This window comes from Euprymna scolopes, chromosome 44 (genome assembly GCF_053919585.1).
Source record: "Euprymna scolopes isolate OS-2025 chromosome 44, ASM5391958v1, whole genome shotgun sequence".
Taxonomy (NCBI): Eukaryota; Metazoa; Mollusca; class Cephalopoda; order Sepiida; family Sepiolidae; genus Euprymna; species Euprymna scolopes.
In genome coordinates this window covers 6,310,652-6,336,274 of record NC_136525.1, presented here as the reverse complement: position 1 = coordinate 6,336,274, position 25,623 = coordinate 6,310,652, and the positions used below count along the sequence as shown (strand labels likewise).

Below are 25,623 nucleotides of genomic sequence, written 5' to 3'. Positions count from 1 at the left end.
AAATCTCTTTAGGCCATGCCATTTCAAAGATGAATGTTTCTTATTAAATACACCCAGTTCCTAAGCTTCGTTTTTCGCCTTTGTAATGATTCATAATGATCTGATTCCCCTCCTTTTTCATTACTTCTCCTCCTGAAAAATGTATTTAAAATTGTTGTCTTCCTTGTTCTTACTCTTGTGCAATGGTGTTTTTTTTTTTCCCTCTTCTGATGAGAAGCATTTAGCTTTGAAATGCCATTGTATAAAGAGTTTCCCCACTCATTTCCCTTTTATTTACTGTAATCACCCTAATCCTTATTGGCATGATGATGTAATGAGGCTCTAATGTAACTTTAATTATTGTCTCCCCATCTTTTCTTATAATTGCTCCTCTTAATCGGGTAGAGCTTCATCTATATATATATATATGTAAAATTTAACGACAAAAATAAAACTGAATAAATTACAATATTTATTGATCGATCAAATTCAACAAGGAATTGTAATGAAAAATCCTTAATCCATAGACTTTCAAAGTTAGGCTCTTTTCTTCAGAGGATAAAACATTAAAAAAAAAAATCTATCATTTATTCAATTTTATTTTCATCATATATTTTTCCTTCCCATTTCTTCCTCTCTCTGTATGTATGTATGTATGTATAATTTCAATGATTTGTTTTAATGAATTAAAAAAAATAGTGAAGTCATTCTGCTTGGAACCATCAGTCTAATAAAAGTTAGATGCGAGTAACAACCCCTCCCCCATACATTTGTGCTAACCAATTTGCTGCCTGTGCGTGTCCGTCAGTCCATAATTCATCGGAGAACTTTGGTTACAAATTCGGATATAAGTCTGTAAAAGCCTTGGTCAAAGCTTGAAGAAAATCCACTTTGGGTGCCAGTTCGTCCCATGGAGAAACTGCCCGTGGGCGACGTGCTTAGCTGTTGGCTTTGTGTACCCAGGTTGGGCCCGCAGGGGGACACTGGAGTCGTTATTCCCTTCCGCATGTGGCGGTGCATTGACTGTAGGAATGTATTCTGAAAAAGATGGAGAGTAAAAAGAAAATTTTTAGAATTTAATTTGGTTATTTGATTTTACGGCCTGTCAACAGTTTTGGTATTATTTGAAGGCAAATCTAGTCTTTTTATTTATTTGCGGGAGTACCTGGCATTGCCTGGATGTGTGGAGGTGTAGGAAGGTATAAAAGAGGGGTTCCCGGCATTGCCTGGGTCGAGTAAAGCACCTCCCAGGTGGGGTGTGGGTGGGGGGAAGAAATATTTAAAAAAAATAAATTGGTGGAGGCGAAAAATAAAAGGGGGAGGCGAAACAACAGTAAGCAGGCAGGCTTGAAACTGCAATCCGAAGGAAAAAAAAAAAAAAAAAAAAAAAAAAAAAAACATGACATCTTGGCTGATGTCTCCATTGTCCGACCGGAAGTTCGGAAGGTTGAAATTAAGCGAAGTCAATCCAACCAATACGATGACTTGTAAAAATGGTGACTAAGAAAAAAAACAAAAACGTCCTTTCCTTGTAGTTTAGGGTGAAGGAATTCATGTTTTTGGCCAATTTTTCGATATTTGTCGTCTGAATGGCCGAGCTTTAAAACAATACTGATCTCGTGAGTATCCATGACCTCTTTCAAAAGTTTTTGTAAGACATACAAACATACATACATACATACACAGTTTGTCTTTTATATATTAGACTAGCTTGGATGCCTGCCATTGCTTGGGTGTTTGGAGGTGTGTGTTGAAAAAAAAAAAAAAAAAAAATGGTAGTAGGCAGGCAGGCAGGCTTGAACCCGTACCGTGAAGGAGGAAAAGAAAGTGAAAAAAAAACCCCCCAAACAAACGTGACATCTTTGCTGTTTTGCCCATTGCCAAGCTGGAAGTAACATATGTTTAAATTAAAGCTAGTCAATCAAAAAGAAGGGATGACTTTCGAAAATATTGGTGTAAAAAAGCGACCCCCTCCTTGTAGAAAAATGCCCAGTTGAGGGTGAAGGAATTAATATTTTTAGCCAAATCTTGGATATTTGTTGTCTGAAGGGTTGAGCTTCAAAACAATACCGATCTTGTGAAAATCCGTCGCGCCTGTCGAAAGTTTTAAGCAGACATACATACATATATACATTTAAACAGACAGGTGAGATTTATATTATAGACTAGTGGGGGTATCCGGCGTTGCTCAGGTGTTTGTAGGTGTGTGTGTTGGGGGGGGGGGCTAAAGCAGAACAAAAAGGAAACTTAACCCTGTTTAAATATAAAAAAAACTTCTTAAAAAAAATCAAACAAAAAAATACAGTGATTTTAAAAATGGAAAAAAAAATTTTACTGCTTTTTATTTTTTATTTTTTTTCACCCACCTTTGTCTGGTTTTGCTTCCCCTGCGTGTTGGGGAAAACCAGCTCCTCCGTTTATTGGGGGAGTGTCCAAATAAAAAGCAACTGACTGATATGACGGTGAAAACCGACATTGACCAAACATCCATCGCTTTCTGGACGTTGTTCCCAGGATTGCCGAGACCTGCTCCTTAGTTTCATATCAGTTTCGCCTTTTATACGAAAAAGCCGAATCAACATGTGAGAAGCCGAAATAGCAAGAATTTTGTAAAAGTCGATGTAAATAAATCTAGACGCAGCACGCATCCGCAAATCGTAGATATTATTATCTAGGGGGTATATAAACACTTCTAAGTGATAGTAATACCTTCACCCCCCACAGGCGAAAAAAAGCCTCTCTTGGACATACAAAAACTCTTGCGCGTGTTTTGCCTTTTATATATAGAGATTTGTTGACTGTTATCCTCATATTCATAATTGTTGTTGTTTCACCACGTTTCGGCCAACTCATCCTTTGGCCTTCTTCAGGTGATTAACTGCGACTTCACCTGAAGATGGCCAGAGGATGAGTTGGCCAAAACGTGGTGAAACAACAACAATTACAAAGATAACAGTCTGCAAATAAAAAATAAATAAAAAAATAACTAAAAATAAATAATAAAAAAATAAATAAATAGCAATTAATAAAAAAATAAAGAAAGAAAAAATAGATAAATAAAAAAGATAAATAAAAATAAATAAATAAATAAAAAAATAAAAACAAATAAATAAATAAAAAAAATAAATAAATAAAAAATAAATAAAAAAAATAAATAAATAAAAAAATAAAAAAAATAAATAAAAAATAAATACATAAAAAATAAATAAATAAAAAAATAAATAAAAAAATAACTAAAAATAAATAATAAAAAAATAAATAAATAGCAATTAATAAAAAAATAAAGAAAAAATAGATAAATAAAAAAGATAAATAAAAATAAATAAATAAAAAATAGATAAATAAAAAAATTAAAAAAATAAATAAAGAAAAAATAGATAAATAAAAAAATAAAAAAAATAAATAAATAAAAAATAGATAAATAAAAAAAAAAAAAATAAATAAATAAAAAAATAAATAAATAAATACATAAAAAATAAATAAATAATAAAAAATAAATTAATAAATAAAAAATAAATAAATAGAAAATAAATAAATAAATAGAAAATAAATAAATAAAAAATAAATAAATAGAAATAAATAAATAAAAAATAAATGAATAAATAAATAAAAAAAAATAAAAAAATATATACAAACTACTCATCTCAAAGAAGAAAAAAAAAATCAAATCTGTTCGTTTTGGTAAAAATATTTATGCTTTAAATTCTTTTTATCTCCAAAAATTTAATCACGGTGTTTGGTTTGGTTGTTTTGTACAAGAAAATTGTTGATTTTGTTTTTAGGTTTGGCACAATATGATTGAGTTTTGGAATGGTTAGGTTTGCTTGTTTTACGGCATATAAACCGTTTCCAGGTTATTTAATGTTGAATGATTTAAATCATCCCACGAAGCAGCAACTTTATGGCAACCTACCTGCCATATCTAATACCATCAGAGAGAAACACCTACAGTTTTCTGGTCACTGTCTGAGAAGCAAGCATGAGTTAGTGAGTGATGCATTGCTATGGACTCCACGACACTGCAACAACAAGCAAAAAACGACTTAGATCCACGTATATCCAGCAGATAGCACACGACGCCAACTGTGAACCTGAAGATCTCAGGCAGTTGATGGAAGACAGGAAACTCTGGAGAGGAAGAGTCACGTTGGTCCGGGCAAGGAGGCCGTCATGATGATGATGATGATGATGAATGCCGAATCCAGTCATTTTGGAAACAGATTTTATGCTTCAAGTTCTTTTTATCTTCATATATTTATTTGTAGAGTTTGGTTTGGTTGTTTTGTTTTATGGCATATCAACCATTTTTGGATTATTTAATGCCAAATCCAGTACATCAACCCGTTTGCGTTATTCATGTTTTATTTTGTTATTTTGTAGAAGGTTTTTATTCTTTAACGTCTTTGTATCTTCAATCGCAAGTTTGTAGTGTTTGGTTTGGTTGTTTTATAGTGGATTTTGTCGTTTTTGTTTCCTGCCCTGCAGAACATGAATGAGTTTTGCAATTGGAGAGGGAAAAGGGTTACAGTATTAAGGTCTGGTACATTTTAAGTGAGGAAATCAGTCGGGAAGTGGAGGGAGAAAGAGAAAAGCGGGGGAAGGTGGGGTGGTTGGTTTTGGTTTTAGTTTTGCAGAACATAATTAAGTTTTGCAAAAGAAAGTAGAAAAACAAAAAGCATCAATGTTAAGTGCATTTCTACATTAGATGTCGTACACCTAAACAATATGATATAAATGCGGGTGTACCTCAGGGGTCTATCATCAGACTTTTATTATTCCTAGTTAAGTTTTGCAAAAGGAAGTAGAAAAACAAAAAGCATCAATGTTAAGTGCATTTCTACATTAGATGTCGTACACCTAAACAATATGATATAAATGCGGGTGTACCTCAGGCGTCTGTCATCAGACTTTTATTATTCCTAGTTAAGTTTTGCAAAAGGAAGTAGAAAAACAAAACACCAATTTTAGGTGCATTTCGTCTCAGGAAGCCAATATCTTCAGACAGCCTCATCTGGTCGCACCAGGTTTTGCAAGGAGGGGGGGGGAGACAAAACAAAAAGAAAAAAAAAATATATCAATATTTGGTATATTTTTGGCCAGGAAGCTGGATGCTGGTGACACCAGATGCCCTAACATGGACTCGGAAGCAATGGTAACTATGGGGCAACTGCACATTGGATGTCTTTTAAGGACATACCGAGAACCTCAATTTGTCAAAAAATAAAACAAGAATTATTCGGAAAACTGTTCTTATCTTGAGTGTTGGTTTCACGTTTCAGCTGATGTAACCTCTGACCTTCTTCAGGTATATTTTGTTCAATTCACGAATCTGCACGGAATTTCTAATTTCTGTATTTAATTCACGGGAGTAACATGTAACATGCTTTTGTTCCATGAGTAAAAAGTCCAAAGTAATTCGCAATTGTTTTTTTTGGTTTCAACCTCCAGATGAGTGTCATTTAGAACTGAATATTACCTAATACGTTATCCATTTAACAAAATACACCTGAAGAAAGTCGGAGGTTGCATAGATTGAAACGTTGCAAAAATAACACTCAAGATGCGAATGATAGTCCGAAGAAACCAAATGATACGAAAAATGAATCCTCATCTAAAAAAAAAAAATAAATTAAAAAAAAAAAAAAACGAAAAAGATCGACATACCAGATCGGCACTTATTTCCCTTTTTAGCATCTGCTTGTCTCTGGCGGATAAAGTCGGCTCCTTTAAATAACGGCATGCTTGTGACATGATGAGCAGGAGAGTGTTTTCAAGAACAAACAAAACCAGGCTCCTGTGAAGAATTTGGAAAAACAAAAACAAATAGGCATGATATGTGAAATGTTAGTAAAAATAAATTTTTTTGAATTTTTACAAAAAATAACAAACACAACAAACAACAAATAAACAAACAAACAACAAATAAACAAACAACAAATAAACAAACAACAAATACACAAACAACAAATACACAAACAACAAATACACAAACAACAAATAAATAGAAACAAGAAAATTAAAACAAAACAAAAAAGAAAATAACAGGGGTGTGAATAGCGAATCACTTCAAAACTAAAGTCGAGATGAATTTCTGATTTTCACAACCTGTACATATGGAGTTCAACCACCAAGTTTTTCCTCGAACAAATTAAGAAAATAACAGATTCGCTGCGAGTAAGTAATAACTTAATTAACTCTTTATGACCTGAATTCCGATGTAGATGATTTAAAAAATATTTATTGTTAATTTTAGTTTAAAGGGTAATGATACTATGATTGTTTTCAAACTGAAAAAATTATGAAGTTCAATAGTTAAACTATCACTGAGAATTTTTGCATTTTCATAAACTTACCATAGTGCTGGAAAAAAGTGTGTTTATGACAACACATGAACTCCTTCACTCTCTGAGACAGATGATGGCATACTGAATGTAAGCAATGGACAGTTGTAATCTAGAGGTATCTGGCATCTACCCAGATGACTAACTAATATGTACAAGGCGTATTTGAATCAATTCACACTTTATACGGTTATATTCAGTTATTTACGACTGAACGAATTAATTCAACCAAATATTTTCAACTTTTTATTTGACCATGTAGAATTTGAATTCTCTTTGAAAAAACGAAAAAAAAAAACCCCAAAAAACAGTTAATGTCTTTTTCAAAGGGAGTTCATGTTGAGAGACTGTTTTTTGTTTTTTTTTTGTTCATAAATCGTCAGCGAATTAGCCTTAGCAAGTGATATCAAGTAAATAAACAACCATTGGAATAAAGTTAGGATCGAAATAGTTTAAACAGAAATACATTTTTTTTTGTAATTGATTTATTGATTTTTAATAGAATGGATATGAGTAGCCACTGATACAAAATGTTGAGGTCGGCGACCGAAGGTCAGTCGAATATATAATAACAGGTGAATGGACAGTATAACACTGTCGCAAGGTTATTTTCTAGAATCTTGGAAACATTTGATTTGCGAAAGAGAAAAAAAAAAAAAACATTTAAAATGCGATTGAGTTAAAAATCAAAGATCAAATCGTTTTCTTACTTCGGAATCATGTTGCCGATATTTTCGTTACCCTTTTGCGGAGAAGCTGAACGTGGGTCGACCTGAAAATAATACACAGTTAAAGATTAACCATACTTAATGGATGGATGTATAAGAACAAATAATTAAAAAAAAACATGTTAAAAACACTTTAAGAAGAGTTAAAAGCATATTTGATTTTCAAAAAGGAAACACAAATTAAGCGGATTATCCTTAAATCCACAGAGTTTTGAATGAAATACTTTCCTTCTCATCAGAGGGTAGGAATTAGCAAAATGTGGAATCGGATTTTGCTTGCTAAGTATTTCATGAAACTACAAGTAAGCTATAGAGCTTACTTGGTAAAAAAAATTGTGAAGCAGAGGAAATGAGGGGAAAAAAGAAAAATGATTTCACGTGAATGGATGGTCAGGTGAGGAGTAGAATATCCAATAACGATAAAATCCAAGAAAAGTTGGTTAAAGTTCCATATCCACAAGTAAAAATCCAAAGGAATCATATATATATATATATATATATATATATATATATATATATATATATATATATATATATATATATATATATATATATGCTATAACCTTGAATTTTACCTTGGAAAATGGTCTGATATATCCCTAGGTGGGGACCATCATCATGCCAGGTTTGGTCATGATCGGTCCAGTGGTGTGAGCTGTAGGAGAGCTGTACACACAGACACACACACAATCGTTACTACTTATATATATATTGAAAACGAATAAAGAAAAGTTATAAGCTTTTATACTTTTCGTATTCTTTTTTATACATTTCCATTCATATATATATATATATATATATATATATATATATATATATATATATATATATATATACTTTGATGCCTGACCAACGGTGGAAGCAGATCAGTTGGTTACATTTAAGTGACTGAATTTTAACCTTGTGAATTTTGGTATTCTCGGCAACTGCAAGCGGATTTTTATATTCCTTTAAGGTACATTGAATTTCTTTTCCAATTGGATTGTTTTTTGTAAAGTATTTTTTTAATTATATATATATATATATATATATATATATATATATATATAAGAACAGAGCTGTAAAGTAGAAATTTACAAAAAGTTTTTATTATTCGGCAGAATATTCCAAAGTTGGGTGCTCCTTAATCTGCAGAGTTTCAAAGAATGTTATTTCTTCTCATCAGAGGAAAAAATTGTTAGCGAAATAATCAAAAAGTCACGTTAAAAATTTTATCATTTCTATGTATTTGCTGGTTACTGCATCGGATGAAATTTAAAGTTTTCTGATTTGTGGTCACAAAACTTAAAAAAAAACATAATATAAATATATAAAACAGTTCATGCGGACAGATCATTCAGAGTTCAATATTAAAATAAAAATAACCAATATATATATATTGGTTAAAACAACCTATATATATATATATATATATATATATATATATATATATATTAGTATATTCAGACGAGTAGTAAAAAATAAGTACAAATCCCTATTAATTTGATAACTGTGCACCAAACGGACACCATAATACTTCGTTCACTGTACCTTATTCAAACACGGTGTGTATGTATGTATATATATATATATATTAGTATATTTAAGCAGCATTTTTTCTTTTATGCAGGTTTCATTAAATTGCACAAATAACTCTTGCTTGTTTTTCTTGTAATCCTCCTTTTCTCTTTGTCGGACCATTTTCCGAACGTTTTTTCCGAGTGAAAAAAGAAATTTCCCATAATCGCGAACGTTTTTTACCTTTATTCGTCATCCTCAGGCGAGTAGTAAAAAATAAAAATTGAAAAATGAAATTGAAAAATGAAAGTAGCGAGATATAAAATAAAAAATGAAATTGAAAAATGAAAGTAGCGAGATATAAAATAAAAAATGAAATTGCCTGAGGATGACCAATGGAGGTCGAAAACGTTCACGATTATGGGAAATTTCTTTTTTCACTCGGAAAAAATGGTCTGACAAAGAGAAAAGAAAGATTACAAGAAAAACAAGCAAGAGTTATCTGTGCTATTTAATGAAACACATATATATATATATATATATATATATATATGTGTGTGTGTTGACGAGGACAAAAATATTAATAATGATGACAGCAATGATGCTGATGGTGAAGTTGAAAATTCATCAGAACATTACCCAAAAAATGAAATAGAAGACGACCCAATTTTGTTGCGGTCGATAATTTGGAAGATTATCAAATCGACTATTGCTATTCCATGGATAATACGCCAAAAAGCTTTAACAAAGCAATTAATCCAGAATATTGTCAGCAATGGAAAGCGAAATAGATGCTTTAACAGAAAATAATATTCGGTAGTGCTTCTCCCAAAGGATAAACATGTTATTTCTTCTCAATGGGTCTTGACAAAAAAGACGAACCACGTCAGGCTTTGAACAGTACAAGATGAGACTTGTTGCTAAAGGATACTCTCAGATTTATGGCATAGAATATTTTTTACGTTTTTATCGACTACAAACCTAACGACAATCAGAAATTGCAAATCGCATCGCAATATAACCTTAACATCCATCAAATGGATGTAAAAACTGTTTATTTAAATGCTCCGATAGACAATGAAATTTATTTTACCCCTACAGCGGGATTCATAATGAAAAATAAAAATTGCATGTGGAGGCTTCACAAATCACTGTTTGGTCCGAGACAAAGCAGACGAATTTGGAATAAAATATTTCATGATTTTAGTTTTATGGGTCGATGACATTTTAATCGCATCAAATTGTGACAATGTTAACCGATGAAATTAAATAAAAAATTCAAAATTACCAATCTTAGCCAGATATCAGGGTTTCTGTGTATACAATTTAATCATAACAAAGGGATTATCAAAATGAATCAATTGAGGTACATTGATAAAATACTATTAAAGTTTGGAATGCAAGAAATGCTCTACGCCAGTCGAAAATGATATCAATAAAAATACAGATACAGAATCTGAATAATTGACAATAAACTATACCGAGAGATAATAGGGAGCCTTATATACTTAATGATTGCTACGAGATCCGACATATGTTACACAGTAACAAAGCTATCAAAGACTGGCAATGAAGGATTTAAATTGAATCATCAATTGAAATGGATGGCTCCCGTTTAGAGGGAGGCTCCATATTTTGATAAGCTTCTGGAATTGACCTTTACTCCTGACCTGAAATGGAACACGTACATCAAGTCTGTTTCCAAGGTCACTGGAAAAATGGTAGGATCCTTCTACCACTCTGCTGATGCAATTCTCCATCTATATAAAAGCCAAGTACATCCAAGGATGGAGTACTGCTGCCACATCTGGACAGAAGCTGCTAAAAACAGCCTATCTTGCCTTGACAGAATACAAAATAGACTTTGTGGCTTTGTGGGGGATGCCCTTTTCTCTTCCCTGCAACCTCTCTCCCACAGAAGAGACGTTGCGAGCCTGTCTTTGTTTTATTGTCATTTCCATAGCAAGTGCTCGTCTGAGCTCCAATCTCTGGTCCCCCCCTCGCCAATCTCTCACGATAAACACCTGTCTAGCTGAAACCACTGTCAATAATTTTCCCCACTCTTTATCGGTGCCTAAATCAAAATGTAGATTCCATGAACAAAGCTTCTTTCTTAGAAGTGCACGACTGTGGAACTCTCTTCCGTTTGCCTGTTTCCCACCTTACTACAACATTGATGTCTTCAAGTCCAACATTAACAAATTCCTGATAAACCGCCTCTTAAGTAAGACACTTTATCAAATCTCCATTACTAATGATTACTACGGTACTATCCCATTGATTACTGTACACACAATAACCCTTATCCCCAAGTGGCTTCCGGGCCTTGATAAGTGGTGACTACCATATAAAAAAAAAAAAAAAAAGACCTAAACAAGTTCTTTATTATTTAAAAGGAACAGCATTTAGTATTTAGAAAATCCCAAAAGTCCCTAAAATTAGAGGGTTTTCAATCTGAATTAATAAAATGATTGAAAAAGTATATCTGGATATTGTTTTAGACTATCAGAAAATGGGCCTATTATTTCATGGAAATCTAAAAAGCAACAGATTGTATCTCTCTACGTGTGAGGTGGGATTTATAGCGCTTTCACATGAAGTGCTATACCTAAAAGCTATTCTAAAGACTTTTAGAACCAGAATTAACTGAAACTTGCGTAGTAATTGAGATAATCAAACTAGCATGGTCTTATTAGCGCAGAACATAATAATTCACCAAAGACCTAAGCACATAGATATTAAATATCACCTCATAAGAAATGAAGTAAAGAAACAAATACATTATTGTAAATTACATAACATCAGAACAAAATATTGCCGATATATTTACAAAACCGGCGACAAAAATAAAATTGAAATGTTTTGTTTCTAAACTTGTCAGAATTTGACTTTAAATAACTTTTCACAAGCCCCCCCCCAAAGCCCAGATAAAAAAGCCCATTAAAAAAAAAAAAAAAAAAAATGTAAAACTGTCCCGAGCAAGAATAAAACTGCATCCATTTTGTTTGTATTAACACTTTTAAGATACTTTTTGTGTGTCTTAGTTTTGTGTTGTCTTTTTATGTCGTATTCTTTTAAAAATTTTCTTTTTCAGTTGGTTGAATTATTTTAAGTTTTTAGATCTTAGTTCTGTCGTTTGTTCAGACTCCATGATTTTCTTTTTCCATTCAATAATGTGCGTTCCGAATTCTGTTTCTCTTTTTCCTTTTGAGTTCTTATAAAGAAAAAATTTTTTTTTCCATCTTCAAAATATTATACGCTCATCTTTCGTCGCCAAATGATATATCTTTCTTTAGATAATCATAACACACTTTAGGGTAAATCCAAAGGGTACAATACGAGAGTGTCTCGTTCGGTGTCTTCAAACTCTCTAATCCCGGAGGAGTATATTTACAATGTTTATCTTATTATCCGGAGGAGTTCTAGGTCATTCCATTATAACAAATTTTCTACTGATTTTAACATAATTTCATCGTGATTCCCTGTGAAGAGAAAAGTATGTTATTTATTCATGGTGTTTGGTTTGGTTGTTTTGTAAAGGAAAATTGTTGTCTTTGTTTATGGCTTTGCAAAACATGATTAACTTTTTCCAAAAGGAAAGGAAAAACAGTATTAATATTTGGTCCATTTTAAATAAAAACATTATCACGCAACGATGTGGCATGCCAGAATTAGTAAAAAAAATTTTTTAAATCCTAAAATTACGAAAAATAATCAATTAGAAGATCTGCTAGAACTGTTTCTCACACACAAAAAAAAATTAGCACTATTAATTTGATTATCTCAATCTGCCATTTTCTAATTTAAAATAGCAGAAATGAAAATAAGGGAGGTAAATTTTTTTATTTATTTATTTTTTATTCAATTTTCACCCAAAACAAGGCACAGTGCCAGTTTGAAGCAGGGGGCTACTATCAGGGACTTAATCAGCAGGGTCATTATGAAGGGAGATGAGTAGAAAGATGTTTGTTCACATTACACTTGAACTTCTGCATATCAGTACAGTTGGGAAAGCAGAATCCTGGAAGGGAGTTCCAAAAACCCGCAGTTCTGGGGAAGAAACTATTGGAGTAAAAGGCTTTCTTGCACCTAGGGATGTCTACTGTAAAGGGATGAGACTTACTAGCTTGTCGGGTTTGTCGGAGGTAGTTACGTCGGGGAGGTACAAGTGTTTGCAGTTCATCAGAGCATTCACCATGTAAGTATTTGTAGAACAGGCAGAGGGATGCAACATCTCGTCGATGGGACAGAGGCTGAAGCCTAGATGACAGTTCAGGACCTATCAGGTTGGCGACTCTCTTTTGAACCCTGTCCAGGAGCGAGAGACAAGCAGCAGATGCACCAGCCCAGATGTGACAACAGTACTCCATACATGGGCGAATGGTGGCCTTATAGAGGTATAGGATACTGTCAGGCGTAAGTAGTTTTCTAGCACGGTAGAGGGAGCCAACCTTCCTTGCAGCAGCCTTGGCAATGCTCTCAATGTATCTATTCCAGTTCATGTTTCCTGTAAATGAGTTTGACAAATAGAATTGGTCGCAATAAAAGAAACTGCCAAAATTGCATTATTCGATAAATTTTATTTTTTATGTAATTATTTTTCTACTCTATCATTAAAATTTTTTTTCTAATATTCACTAATTTCGACACGTAACTATGTATTAGCATGTTTTACTTTTAAATGCATTTTTTTAAATGTTTTCAGATATCTAATTATAATGGATAAGCACCTTAGATTGCATTTTTTGCTTATAATGCATTTTTTGAAATTGACTTAAATGCTTCTAACTCCTAATGGAGGGGGTATGACACCAATGATTTCGACGATCGTTTTTATAACCACAAGTTATAATAACCAACCAATGAAAAGCTTCCAAAGTTAATATTAAAAGTGTCGAATTTTAGATTCAATCAATTCGCCGTCAGCTCTGTCACAAACCTGCATTTGATTTTTCGCTGCCATTTTTGTTACTGGGAATAACTTAACACTGAAGATCGGAACTGCACTGATTCTTCGCCGCCATCTTTGTTCAACATAATGTCTCAACACTTAACATCGACTTTAATACACACAACTCCACAGCACCTTGTGCTCGTCTCACGTGAAGGCGTAATAACTTTTACCTGAGAGTTAAAACAGAGACGACAACTTTGCCTTTACAGAAAAAAGAGTTAGTTCCCTTGAACCATGCTATCGTCCTCGCATCTCCCCCTTTAAATTTTGTCGCTTGTGCGACTTCAGTTATGGGTCAACCTGCAAGTGTTGTGCTGGACAGCGGGTGCGAACTGACTTCCAGATATTCAGTTCCTGCATTTCAGCTACTGGGAAGTTTCTGAAGTTTGGTGTGGGAAGTTTCTGAAGTTTGGTGTGGGAAGTTTCTGAGGTTTAGTGTGGGAAGTTTCTGAGGTTTGATGTGGGAAGTTTCCGAAGTTTGATGTGGCAAGTCAAAGGCGTTCAATGCAATAAAATAAATGAAAACTTAAAACAAAAAAAAAAAGTGTTAAAAAATTAAATACATAAAAAAAAAAAAAATTTGATTTAATGATACAATGTTAAAAGAAATACTTACTTTTGGCAAATAAGTCATGCACATATTCATACAAGCTAGCAAAGTTCCGAATGTCGGTTGGGAATCCTGGTCAATTGAAGGCGCATTAAAACCGATTGCCAGGAATGGGTCGTATTGACTGATGTCCATACTCTGCAATCAATAACAGTTATCTTTTATGTTTTTGAAATTTCTGAGGTGAGGATTGATAATTTCTATGATACGATCTATTCAAACTACTGGTTTCATCTTGTTAATTTTTTTCACAATATAATTTACCTCTTCACGTGCATCTTGTCAAACTGATTATTGCTTTCAGTAATCTATATATACATAGAAAAGGCAAAATGTGTGTGTGTGTGTTTATACGTCTCGCAAAAACCTCAGACAGATTTTCACCAGATCGGTATCATTTTCAAGCTCAACCCTTTGGACAAGAAATATCGAAAAATTGGCTAAAAACATTTATTCCTTCACCCTCAACTGGGTACTTTTCTACAAGAAGGGGTAGCAAAAAATTGTTCCTTCATGACAATTTTGTCAAACACACATGTGCAAAAAAGGTTCTTTCTTGAATTAGTTTAAACTTTATAAAAACCGACCCAATTTCGGTGGCGCGCTTATAGCTCGGTTGATTAAGGAGCAACGTTGTTATCTTAAGATTGTGCGTTCGAGCCAAGATGTAAGTTTTCTTTTTTTTGTTTCAATTTTTAAAGTTTTAATATTGAAACAGGGAAAATATAAAAAAATACCAAGGTTTTATGGACGACGTGAAAAGAAACTGGAATCCTAGGAAGATTTCCATCATTCCAGTAATCATAGGTGCAGACGAACTTATGAACAAATTTCAAAAACTATATGGCAAATATACCCGGTGAACCAAGTGCAAGACAGATTTCAAACAATTGCACTTAAAGGGATCGTCAGAATCTAAAAAAGATCTCTTGGTTGGAATGAATTTTTATCCTCATATTAAAAAAAAACAACACTTGAAAATATAATCCAGCCATTCTACGAAGATTATGTTTTTCTCGAATGAATAATTGAAAAAAAATATCTTATATAATTTGTGTTCGGCGAGAATCTTTAGCAATGGTTATTCATAGTGAAATAAATTTCTAGATGTCATCGACACTAACAACAGACGTTAAACCAAATATGATGATGATGATCGAGTTAATCATGGTCCAAACTCACCTGATCCATTAGCATCTCACACAGGTCGGGGGTGAATTGACGAAGTGTAGCAAGACAGATTCCAATTATGTTTAAAATACTGAAAAGAGAAAAAAAATGAGTGAGAGGAAAACAAAGAAAAGAAAAAAAGAAAAAAGGGAAACAAAAAAAAAAATTCAGTGAAAATAAAAAAAATAAAAAAAACAAAATAAGCAAGATAAACAAAAAGCAAAAGAAAAAAGCGTAACATAACTGCTATCGTCCTTCCCCCCTTCCCACATTTTCCCGGCTCTCGACCTCCTCTTTCTTCGTCACCCAGCCCATTCCTCTCTCTTGACACAAACAACTCAAATTTTCATAAGGGAAACAACTCTGTGAAAAAAATATCAGAATTACTTCCCTTTACATTGTATGCAGCATAATCAGATTCACACACTAGTTTTCATTTGATCACCGAAGTTAAGCAATGTTGAGTCCGCTCAATACCGGATGGTTGACCAATTGGTACGTGTAGGAGGTTGTCAACACCTTCGTGCAAGAACTGCAAAAACCAAGCGTCAGCATCCCCTGTGACCGGTATATACATGCAACTGGGGTCTGCTTGTCAATTTAATATGCCCTTGACATTTCCTCCTCAGGAAGAAGCTGGTTCATCCCACTTATTTTTATTATTTTGGATACTATACATCCGGAGTTACGCTAATGGAAAAAAATACCAACTTTGTGGAGTTTTGTTGTGTACTTTTCAAGTTTTAGCTGGACATGTAGACATTTGCCCTTTATAATCAAACTAGCAGGGCTACCCGGCGTTGCTCGGGACCGTATAAACAATGAAAAAACAAAAGCAGATATTGAACATATGTTTTATTCTTAGGGGAGAGGAATCTTTCATCTCAAGTTTTAGCGTTACAAACAAACATTTGTCTTTTATATATATAGATAATGATAGGTTTTTTGGGGGCCCCCCTCGAAGATAACTGATCAGTTGAGCAACTTCTAGTGGTCCGTTTGACGTGAAATTTCGATATTTGTCATCCGGGTGATGGGGCTTCGATATGATACCAAATTTGTCAAGTTTGGTTCCGTCTTTCAAAAGTTTTAGCGTTACAAACAAACATACATACATACACACAGATGTTTGGCTTTTATATATATAGACTAGCAGGGCTACCCGGCGTTGCTCGGGACCGTATAAACAATGAAAAAACAAAAGCAGATATTGAACATATGTTTTATTCTTAGGGGAGAGGAATCTTTCATCTCAAGTTTTAGCGTTAATGACAGGTTTTTTGGGGGCCCCCCTCGAAGATAACTGATCAGTTGACCAACTTCTAGTGGTCCGTTTGACGTGAAATTTCGATATTTGTCATCCGGGTGATGGGGCTTCGATATGATACCAAATTTGTCAGGTTTGGTTCCGTCTTTCAAAAGTTTTAGCGTTACAAACAAACATACATACATACACACAGACGTTTGGCTTTTATATATATAGAAGATCACATTTTTGGGTTTAGTTGAAACATATATAAAAAAAAATTTTTATATGCCATAATGAAATAATGAGGAACACTAAAAAAGAGCCAAAATTAAAGAAGAAGGAAACTTTGTATACTATTACCTACCCTTCCGATTGCCCCTCATATGTTGTACCTACTTTTTATAACTATTTACCATTTTATCATACTCCTTCATTCTCATTTCGTATCTAAATGTCATTAACCAGTTTTTTTGCATTTCATATAATTCTGGTCCTTCTCTTCTGATGAGAAGCATTTAACTTCAAAATGCCATGGCCTAACGAGTTTTTTTTCCTTAATTTTTCCACATTGTTCTGATGATATAATAAAGTTAAAACTTTTATTCCTCATCTTTCATTTTTATTTTATATATATACTAGCGAGGGGTACCCGGCGTTGCCCGGGTGTTTGTAGGTGTGTGTGAAAACAAATCGAAGCCTTGACGCGCATAGTAAAATGTGGGAAAAAAAAAAACCCAGGTGCCCGTTTTTTACAAGTTAAAAAAAAAAAAAACGAAGCCTCGACGCGCAGTTGGAAAATAGTAAAGTGCGCGTTTTTGACGAGTTATTGACGTGACGGCGATAGCTATTCAGCAGTTAGCATTTTGTGCGGGACAGTTTTTAATGAGGTCAATAAATCGGTTTGTTTGTTTTTAAAAACCCGCTCCCTGTTTATTAGGGGGAGCGTCTCGTCTCGAAATGAAAGCTACCGTCTGATATGACAAAGTCGACATTGACCAAATGTTACTTAGCTCTCTAGAGACCACTGGCTTTCGGCCAGTAATTAGAGTCGAGATTCGCTTTTATTTATACCGAAAACCAAATGTAACGCATGCCGATCGGAACATGTGGAATAATTAACGTTTGAAAATCAATAAAATTAAATAGACAAGCGAGCTCCATAGTTAACTCTGAGATATTACAATTTATAGATGATATAAAAAGTTTTAAGAAGTTGTGAACCGAGCGACCGCTTCTCTGAAAAAAGCCTTTTGTAGACATACACAAAAAGCGAACATACATACACACATTTTCGCTTTTATATATATATATATATATATATATTCAAGTACGCCTGCTTGAACATGACAGAGTTCTTTTTTTTTCTGATTTTGTTGGATATCTTTTCAATTCGCCGAGCAGTGTTTTTTATTTCGGCTGGCATATTGTATATTATAGATTATTCAAGCACGTCTGATTGAACATGGATGAACAACAACTACTGGGCGCCATAATATACAATATGCCAGCCGAAATAAAAAACACCGCTCGGCGAATTGAAAAGATATCCATATATATAATATATAATTATTTACTATAATAATTATTAAATACCTACAGACACTAGTGTTTCATCCTTTCGGGAATCATTAGTGCAGTGCATAGATTCGGAACCGGCAACAGAAGGCATCTCTGGCTTCATATATATGTGTGTGTGTGTGTGTGTGTGAAAATTGCTCCAGACAAAACATGAAGCCACTTAATACAAGGAGCTAACATGAATGAAAAATGATTATAACAAAGATAAGATTATTAACATTAGTTTTGAAAAGATAAAGGCTATAGGTAGGAGGAAAACAGTCAGCAGGAAGAGAGTTCCACAAGCTTGCAGTTCTTGAAGCTACTGGAACAAGAAGCTGTATAACAATGAGATATTAAAACAATGAATTGATGGAGACCACTAGACCGAGTCAAACGAGCTGGAACAAAGGAAGCAGGGAATAGATCAGACAATTCTGAAGAACACATGCCATCATAGTATTTGTAGAAAAGACTGAGACTAGCAACATCACGTCTGTGAGAAAGAGAGAGAGAGAGAAAGAGGGGAAGTGGGAGAGAAGAAACAGTGAGGGACAATCAAATTATAGATAGGTTTCTGCAACTTATCAAAAACCTAATTTGAATCACTTTCGAGTTTTTTTCTGCAACTTATCAAAAACCTAATTTTAATCACTTTCGAGTTTTTTGAATATACAAAGAACTAGACGTTGAAATAACCAAGAAATATTTGTGAAAAACAGAGAAACATGAAGAGATGAGAGAAAAATAAAAAAAAGAGTTAAAAATATGCTCCAGACGGAGAAGAAAAAACGAAAAAAAAAAAAAATAGCAAAAAAAAAAAAAATAAAGAGGAAATTTTTAGTTTAAGGTGGCAACTTCACTTAGCAAGGGAGATAACCTCAAATTACGCAAAATCTTTCAAGCGACCAAAAAAAAAAAAGAAGAAATAAATAAATAAAACAGGGAGTAATTCAAAATACTATAAGATAATAGTTTTTCCTTGTTCATCAATATTTTTTAAAATTTCTTAACATTTTTTTTTTGAGGTAAGAAAACTTAGTGCTTATCTAGAGTTCACCCTATATTACAAACGAAAATAAAGAAAAATCTGTAGGATGTACGCACCCGTGATGGATAGATAATATCATATTCCAAAAATCATATAAATGAATCAAGTAGTTTTATTTTTAAATAAGAAAGCCAAATTTTACGACTAACCAATGATTTTCTTTATAAAAATAAAACTACTTGATCAATTTACATGATTTTTTGTGTGCGCTATCTTCTTTTCCATCACGAGTATGTATGTACATCAAAGATTTTTATTTGTTTTCTTCTTGGTGGGGGGAGGGGGATGCTTTTTCACACAACCAATAATGCCTAATATCTTAAATAAGAAAATAGAATTTTATGGCTGAACTAACAGAGGGGAGGGATCTCATGACACCATGTTGGAATCAAGCGGAAGAAACAAGGGAGATAATGCTAAATAATTAAAATTTGCAAGATTTTAAAAAGCTATTCTTAACATGGGAAGGAGAAGACATTGGAAAAACTCAAATTCCCCTAAAAATTTATTGAATTATTTAAAAATGACATTACTTGATCAATTTTCATGATTTTTGGAATACGATATCATAGAAATTTTTATTTATTTTTGTATTTTTCATAGTATGGGGAAGGGATCTGGACAAGCATAGAATACTTATCTCTCTTCATATGAGAAATACCCGCCCGTAACTAACAATAGGGCCCAAAGCTGACAAATAAAAAATAAAAACAAAAACGGATCAAAGTTGAACAATAAAAAAACGGATCAAAGTTGACCAATAAAAAAACGGATCAAAGTTGAACAATAAAAAAACGGATCAAAGTTGACCAATAAAAAAACGGATCAAAGTTGACCAATAAAAAAACGGATCAAAGTTGACCAATAAAAAAACGGATCAAAGTTGACCAATAAAAAAACTGGATCAAAGCTGACAAATAAAAAAAAACGGATCAAAGCTGACAAATAAAAACAAAAACGGATCAAAGTTGACCAATAAAAAAACGGATCAAAGTTGACCAATAAAAAAAAAAAACGGATCAAAGTTAACTAAAAAAAAAAAAACATGATCAAAGCTAGCAACTAAAATAAAAGCGAATCAAAGTTGACAACTAAAACAAAAAAAACAAAAAAACAGATCAAAGCTGGCAAAAAAAAAAAACAAACAAAAAAAAACAAATCAAAGCTGGCAACTAAAAAAGATGTGGAGTGATAAATTGAAAATATGTTCATACTTTCTCTGGACTTTAAGGCATTGGGCTGACGGCTGCTCCATTTCATCATGGCTGGAATGTTGTAGGAAAGCAGAAATTGGAGTCACTAATTGCCCCCGACGTTTGCTTTCAAGGTCATCTTGAGCTGATCCCGTATACTGGAAAGACCAAAAAATAAAATAAAAAAAAGAATAAAAGAAATATTAATGATGACAAAGGAAAAACAACGTGGACAGGAGACGCATTCTCGTAACAAGATGATAGGGCAAATTTGATTATGAATGGTTGATGTCGAACTGTAAGAACAAGGTTGCAACCATGGGGCAATAATTGATATAGGATACTGGTAGACATGAGAAGTTTTGGTTCTTGTTCACAATTCCCCACTATTGTCTTAGGTTGACGAGAAAGATCTTGCGGACTTTTTAATTTTGTTTTCAAATGATGTATTTTCAAATAAGTTTTCATTATAATAGCTTTACTTTTTATAATATATCATTTTAAATACCGTTTTTTTTGCTCTATCTAATTATTTAAATTACAATCGTTTTAAAACAATTATGTCTTCTTTTCAGAACGTTGAATATAAGATGAAAAAAAAAAAAATCAAATTTCCACAATTTTTTTATTTTAATTCAAGCTAGGCCGAAAAGCTGCTGAAACAGCTCGCGATATCAACAAAGTGTTTGGCCCAGGAACCACTATTGAATGCAAAGCACAATGGTGGTTTAAGAAACTTTGTGCTGACAAAAATTCTGTGAACTACTGCAAGTTTTTGGAAGCAAATTTATTGCTCTGGTTGAATTCACAAAACGATGCTCTCAACCAGAATCTAATTATCCAACAAGACAATGTCCCAAGGCATGCTTCTCGGTTCACAAAAGCTTGGCTTTCAGACAAGGGGATCTCTGGTGAATGTCTGATGGACTGGCCACCTCAGAGCCCGGATTTGAATCCGATAGAGAAACTTTGGTCGATTCTGAAGAGAAAGGTTTACGAAAACGGACATCAATTCCATAGTAAAAAAGACATTTGGGAGAGAATCAAGAAGGCATCTTCTGAAATCACACCTCAGCAAGTGCATACATTAACGTCCTCTATTGATAGGAGACTGATTGATTTGATTAAAAATGGAGGAAAGCGAATAAAGGGTTAAATAGTTTCATAAATTCGTATTGTTCTGTTAATTGTTATTTGAGTAATAACTGTTGTTTTCTTGTAATATATTATCAATATATGGTACTATAATCATGATGACACAATTTTTCGAATTATATCATGTTTAAAAATGGTATTTATTGCGGATAAATGAGTGTTTGCAAACTCTTTTGGCCCATATTCCTTTCTGAAATCATTTAAAGATCCATACCCCCCCCCCCCAGAATATGATTATTTGGTTTGCGTTTCTATGAATTTACTTCATATATTTGCATATCAAACAGTGAGTAACATAGTTATTAAATTGGAAAATATTGAAGCATAAATTTATCAATTTAAACACTTTTGACCCCCACTGTACGTCATAAAGATTATTTCTACATTTAAAAATTTTTTTTTAATCAGATTGAATTTTGGACAATAATTGTTCAACAGATTTTATTGGTGATCTTACCTCTAGAATGTGTTGCAGGTAACGTGGCCTTACCAGAAGGGATACAAACGTCTGGCACATGTACACTAAACTGGTCTGCAAGAAAAGAAAAAGAAGAGTATTAAAATTTGATGGTTTATTTAACCAACGCGAGTTGAAATTTGATGGCTTATTTTACCAACAAGAGTTAAAATTTGATGGCTTATTTTACCAACGAGTGTTGAGATTTGATGGCTTATTTTACCAACGAGTGTTGAGATTTGATGGCTTATTTTACCAACACGAGTTGAAATTTGATGGCTTATTTTACCAACAAGAGTTGAAATTTGATGGCTTATTTTACCAACAAGAGTTGAAATTTGATGGCTAATTTTACCAACAAGAGTTGAAATTTGATGGCTTATTTTACCAACAAGAGTTGAAATTTGATGGCTTATTTTATCAACAAGAGTTGAAATTTGATGGCTTATTTTACCAACAAGAGTTGAAATTTGATGGCTTATTTTACCAACAAGAGTTGAAATTTGATGGCTTATTTTACCAACAAGAGTTGAAATTTGATGGCTTATTTTACCAACAAGAGTTGAAATTTGATCGCTTATTTTACCAACAAGAGTTGAAATTTGATGGCTTATTTTATCAACAAGAGTTGAAATTTGATGGCTTATTTTACCAACAAGAGTTGAAATTTGATGGCTTATTTTACCAACAAGAGTTGAAATTTGATGGCTTATTTTACCAACAAGAGTTGAAATTTGATGGCTTATTTTACCAACAAGAGTTGAAATTTGATGGCTTATTTTACCAACAAGAGTTGAAATTTGATGGCTTATTTTACCAACAAGAGTTGAAATTTGATGGCTTATTTTATCAACAAGAGTTGAAATTTGATGGCTTATTTTACCAACAAGAGTTGAAATTTGATCGCTTATTTTACCAACAAGAGTTGAAATTTGATGGCTTATTTTACCAACAAGAGTTGAAATTTGATGGCTTATTTTACCAACAAGAGTTGAAATTTGATGGCTTATTTTACCAACAAGAGTTGAAATTTGATGGCTTATTTTACCAACAAGAGTTGAAATTTGATGGCTTATTTTACCAACAAGAGTTGAAATTTGATGGCTTATTTTACCAACAAGAGTTGAAATTTGATCGCTTATTTTACCAACAAGAGTTGAAATTTGATCGCTTATTTTACCAACAAGAGTTGAAATTTGATCGCTTATTTTACCAACAAGAGTTGAAATTTGATGGCTTATTTTACCAACAAGAGTTGAAATTTGATGGCTTATTTTACCAACAAGAGTTGAAATTTGATGGCTTATTTTATCAACAAGAGTTGAAATTTGATGGCTTATTTTACCAACAAGAGTTGAAATCTGATGGCTTATTTTACCAACAAGAGTTGAAATTTGATGGCTTATTTTACCAACAAGAGTTGAAATTTGATGGCTTATTTTACCAACAAGAGTTGAAATTTGATCGCTTATTTTACCAACAAGAGTTAAAATTTGATGGTTTATCTTACCAACAAGAGTTAAAATTTGATTAGATAGTTTATTTTACCAATGTAAGGTGGTAATGTATTCATCGTTAATGGTGTAAATTGGTCAGAATTTGATACTTTAAGGGTATGGCTTAACAAGAATTTGTGTACACTGGACTTGAAGGCTACTATATTATAGTTGGCTGGGATACAGGCCAGCGGAATAGTGTTCCAGACGAATTGGGTTAAGATTTGATGGTTTATTTTACCAACATATCAACCCGTTCTGGTTATCCAATGTAGAAGTTTTATTTAATTAGTTTATTGATTGATTTATTTGTTTGTTTTTGAGATCTTAGTGTGATTTTTTGCAATTTGATTGGTGTTAGTTGTATGCTTTTTATTCATCAGGTACCACGTGATCACCAAGAAAACTAGGAATGGCGAAAGTTGTAGATTTCACGAGGAGTAACAGATACACTGATATTCAAGCGCACACATGCACAGTCGTGCGGTGTTTTTAAATACTAACAACCACCTTCTTTTAGTGTGAAGAACAATTAAATGACATAAAACGCACTAAAATCACTGATTTTCTTTTTCCTTTTTTTGTTTTACAAGTTTATCACCACTTATCAAGACCTGAACGCCACTCGAGGACAAGGGCTAATGAATGTAACGTGGTATTGTATGAATTGTTAATGGTGTAAATTGGGTAGAATTTGATTATTTAAGGGGATGGCTCAACAAGAATTTGTTTACATTGGATTTGAAGGCTACCATATTATAGTCGGCCGGGATACAGGCCAGCGGAACAGTGTTCCATGCGAATTGGGTTAAAATAGTTGCCAGACTGTGACCTATTCGTTGCATTTAATGTGGCGTGTACCATACATTTGAATATGTGTTGGAGTATGTTGCACAAAACGCATTGAAAAAGTCACGCGTGTTGAATTCATCACACATGCAATAACACTGCAACATGAAACGTAACTTTTCACAAATTATCTATTACAAGCCGAGCGTGACGGTTCCCCCTTCATGAGTGAAAAATTCACTTTCACCATGACTAATGTTTGTGCAAAATTTTTTTTGAAATTCAAGGCGTGGTTATTGAGAAAAGTGTGAACAAATGAACGGACAAACAGGAGCGAATTACTAGGTCCAATCCGTCCTTTGTCGGAGAAGGGACCAAAAATAATCATTTGTTAATGTTTTATAAAACAAAGCAAGAAAAAAAAAAAAAAAGCGGGGGGGGTCGCCTACTTACCATGAGTTTGTTAAGTACTTTCGGTAAATGAAACTTCCAATCTCTGACGTAGAAAGACATCTGGTAGATGAAACGGCAAGTCGCATGAGCTTCCTTCAAGACGGGTTCTGTGAGGTTGATTCGAGCCAATTCTAAAGACTGAGGCAAAGAAGAAAGAAATGAGAAAAGTGTGTGTGCAGTCAGCATATTCAGGGTTTAACCGGCTTCCTCCAAAGGAGAAAGTTTCGTGGGAGTATTAAATTCACAAGCGGTCCCTAGTCACATGTATATCCCCGTTAGGGGAGATGACAACGTTAGGTTTTTGCAACTTTTTGCAGGGAGGTGTCGACGTCTTCCTACATACAGCACCTGGTATTCCCAAATTGGTCACCCATTTTAGTAATGACCAGGCTCAACGTTGCTTAACTTCGGTGATCTGACGGGAACCTGTGTGTCAACGTGATTATACCGTATAAATGAGAAAAGGGGCTGGAAAAAAGGGGAAGGGGGGGGGGAGATACCGGTTTTGTTTGGAAGGAAACAAATTAGAAAAGGAGAAAGAAAAAAAGAGAGAAAGGAAGGAGGAAGGAAAGGAAAGAGGGAAAGACAAGATGAAAGAGGGAGGGGAAAGGGAGACAAATAGGAATGGAGAAAGAAAAAGGAAAAAGAAATAAAAAGGAAAAAGCGAAAAGTTACTGTTAAAAAAAAGACGAAACGACATACATAATACGAAAATGGGGTGATTTACGAATTCCATGGCTAATCGAAAATAATTAAACAAAAAAATTAGAAGAGTTGGGTGGAGATAGGTTCAACTTCTTAAATAGGGATTAGAAATATGTTTATATATGTATAACTGGTGTATTTCACCGTCTGAAGAGAGGCTGTTTTTGGAATAACTTTGAATAACAAAGTTTGAAATTGTCTGAATAGTCACAAAACAATATCGAATATGAAAATACACA

At 33.4% G+C, this 25,623-nt stretch overlaps 1 protein-coding gene and 1 pseudogene across 1 annotated transcript in view; both read right to left on the bottom strand.

Moving 5' to 3' along the window:
* Window positions 1-434: 434 nt before the first annotated feature.
* Window positions 435-25,623, bottom strand: part of LOC145268655 (nucleoporin NUP188-like) — a 568,258-nt gene continuing 543,069 nt past the window's right edge. The window contains exons 44-51 of the mRNA XM_080124140.1: window positions 24,680-24,817; window positions 21,942-22,016; window positions 20,351-20,487; window positions 15,292-15,370; window positions 14,116-14,247; window positions 7,031-7,092; window positions 5,644-5,773; window positions 435-1,017 (exon numbers count right to left, since the gene is read on the bottom strand). Coding sequence (XP_079980266.1) covers window positions 796-1,017; window positions 5,644-5,773; window positions 7,031-7,092; window positions 14,116-14,247; window positions 15,292-15,370; window positions 20,351-20,487; window positions 21,942-22,016; window positions 24,680-24,817 — 975 coding nt within the window. The 3' untranslated portion in view covers window positions 435-795. The remainder of the gene's footprint in view (window positions 1,018-5,643; window positions 5,774-7,030; window positions 7,093-14,115; window positions 14,248-15,291; window positions 15,371-20,350; window positions 20,488-21,941; window positions 22,017-24,679; window positions 24,818-25,623) is intronic.
* Window positions 25,016-25,134, bottom strand: LOC145268973 (5S ribosomal RNA; annotated as a pseudogene).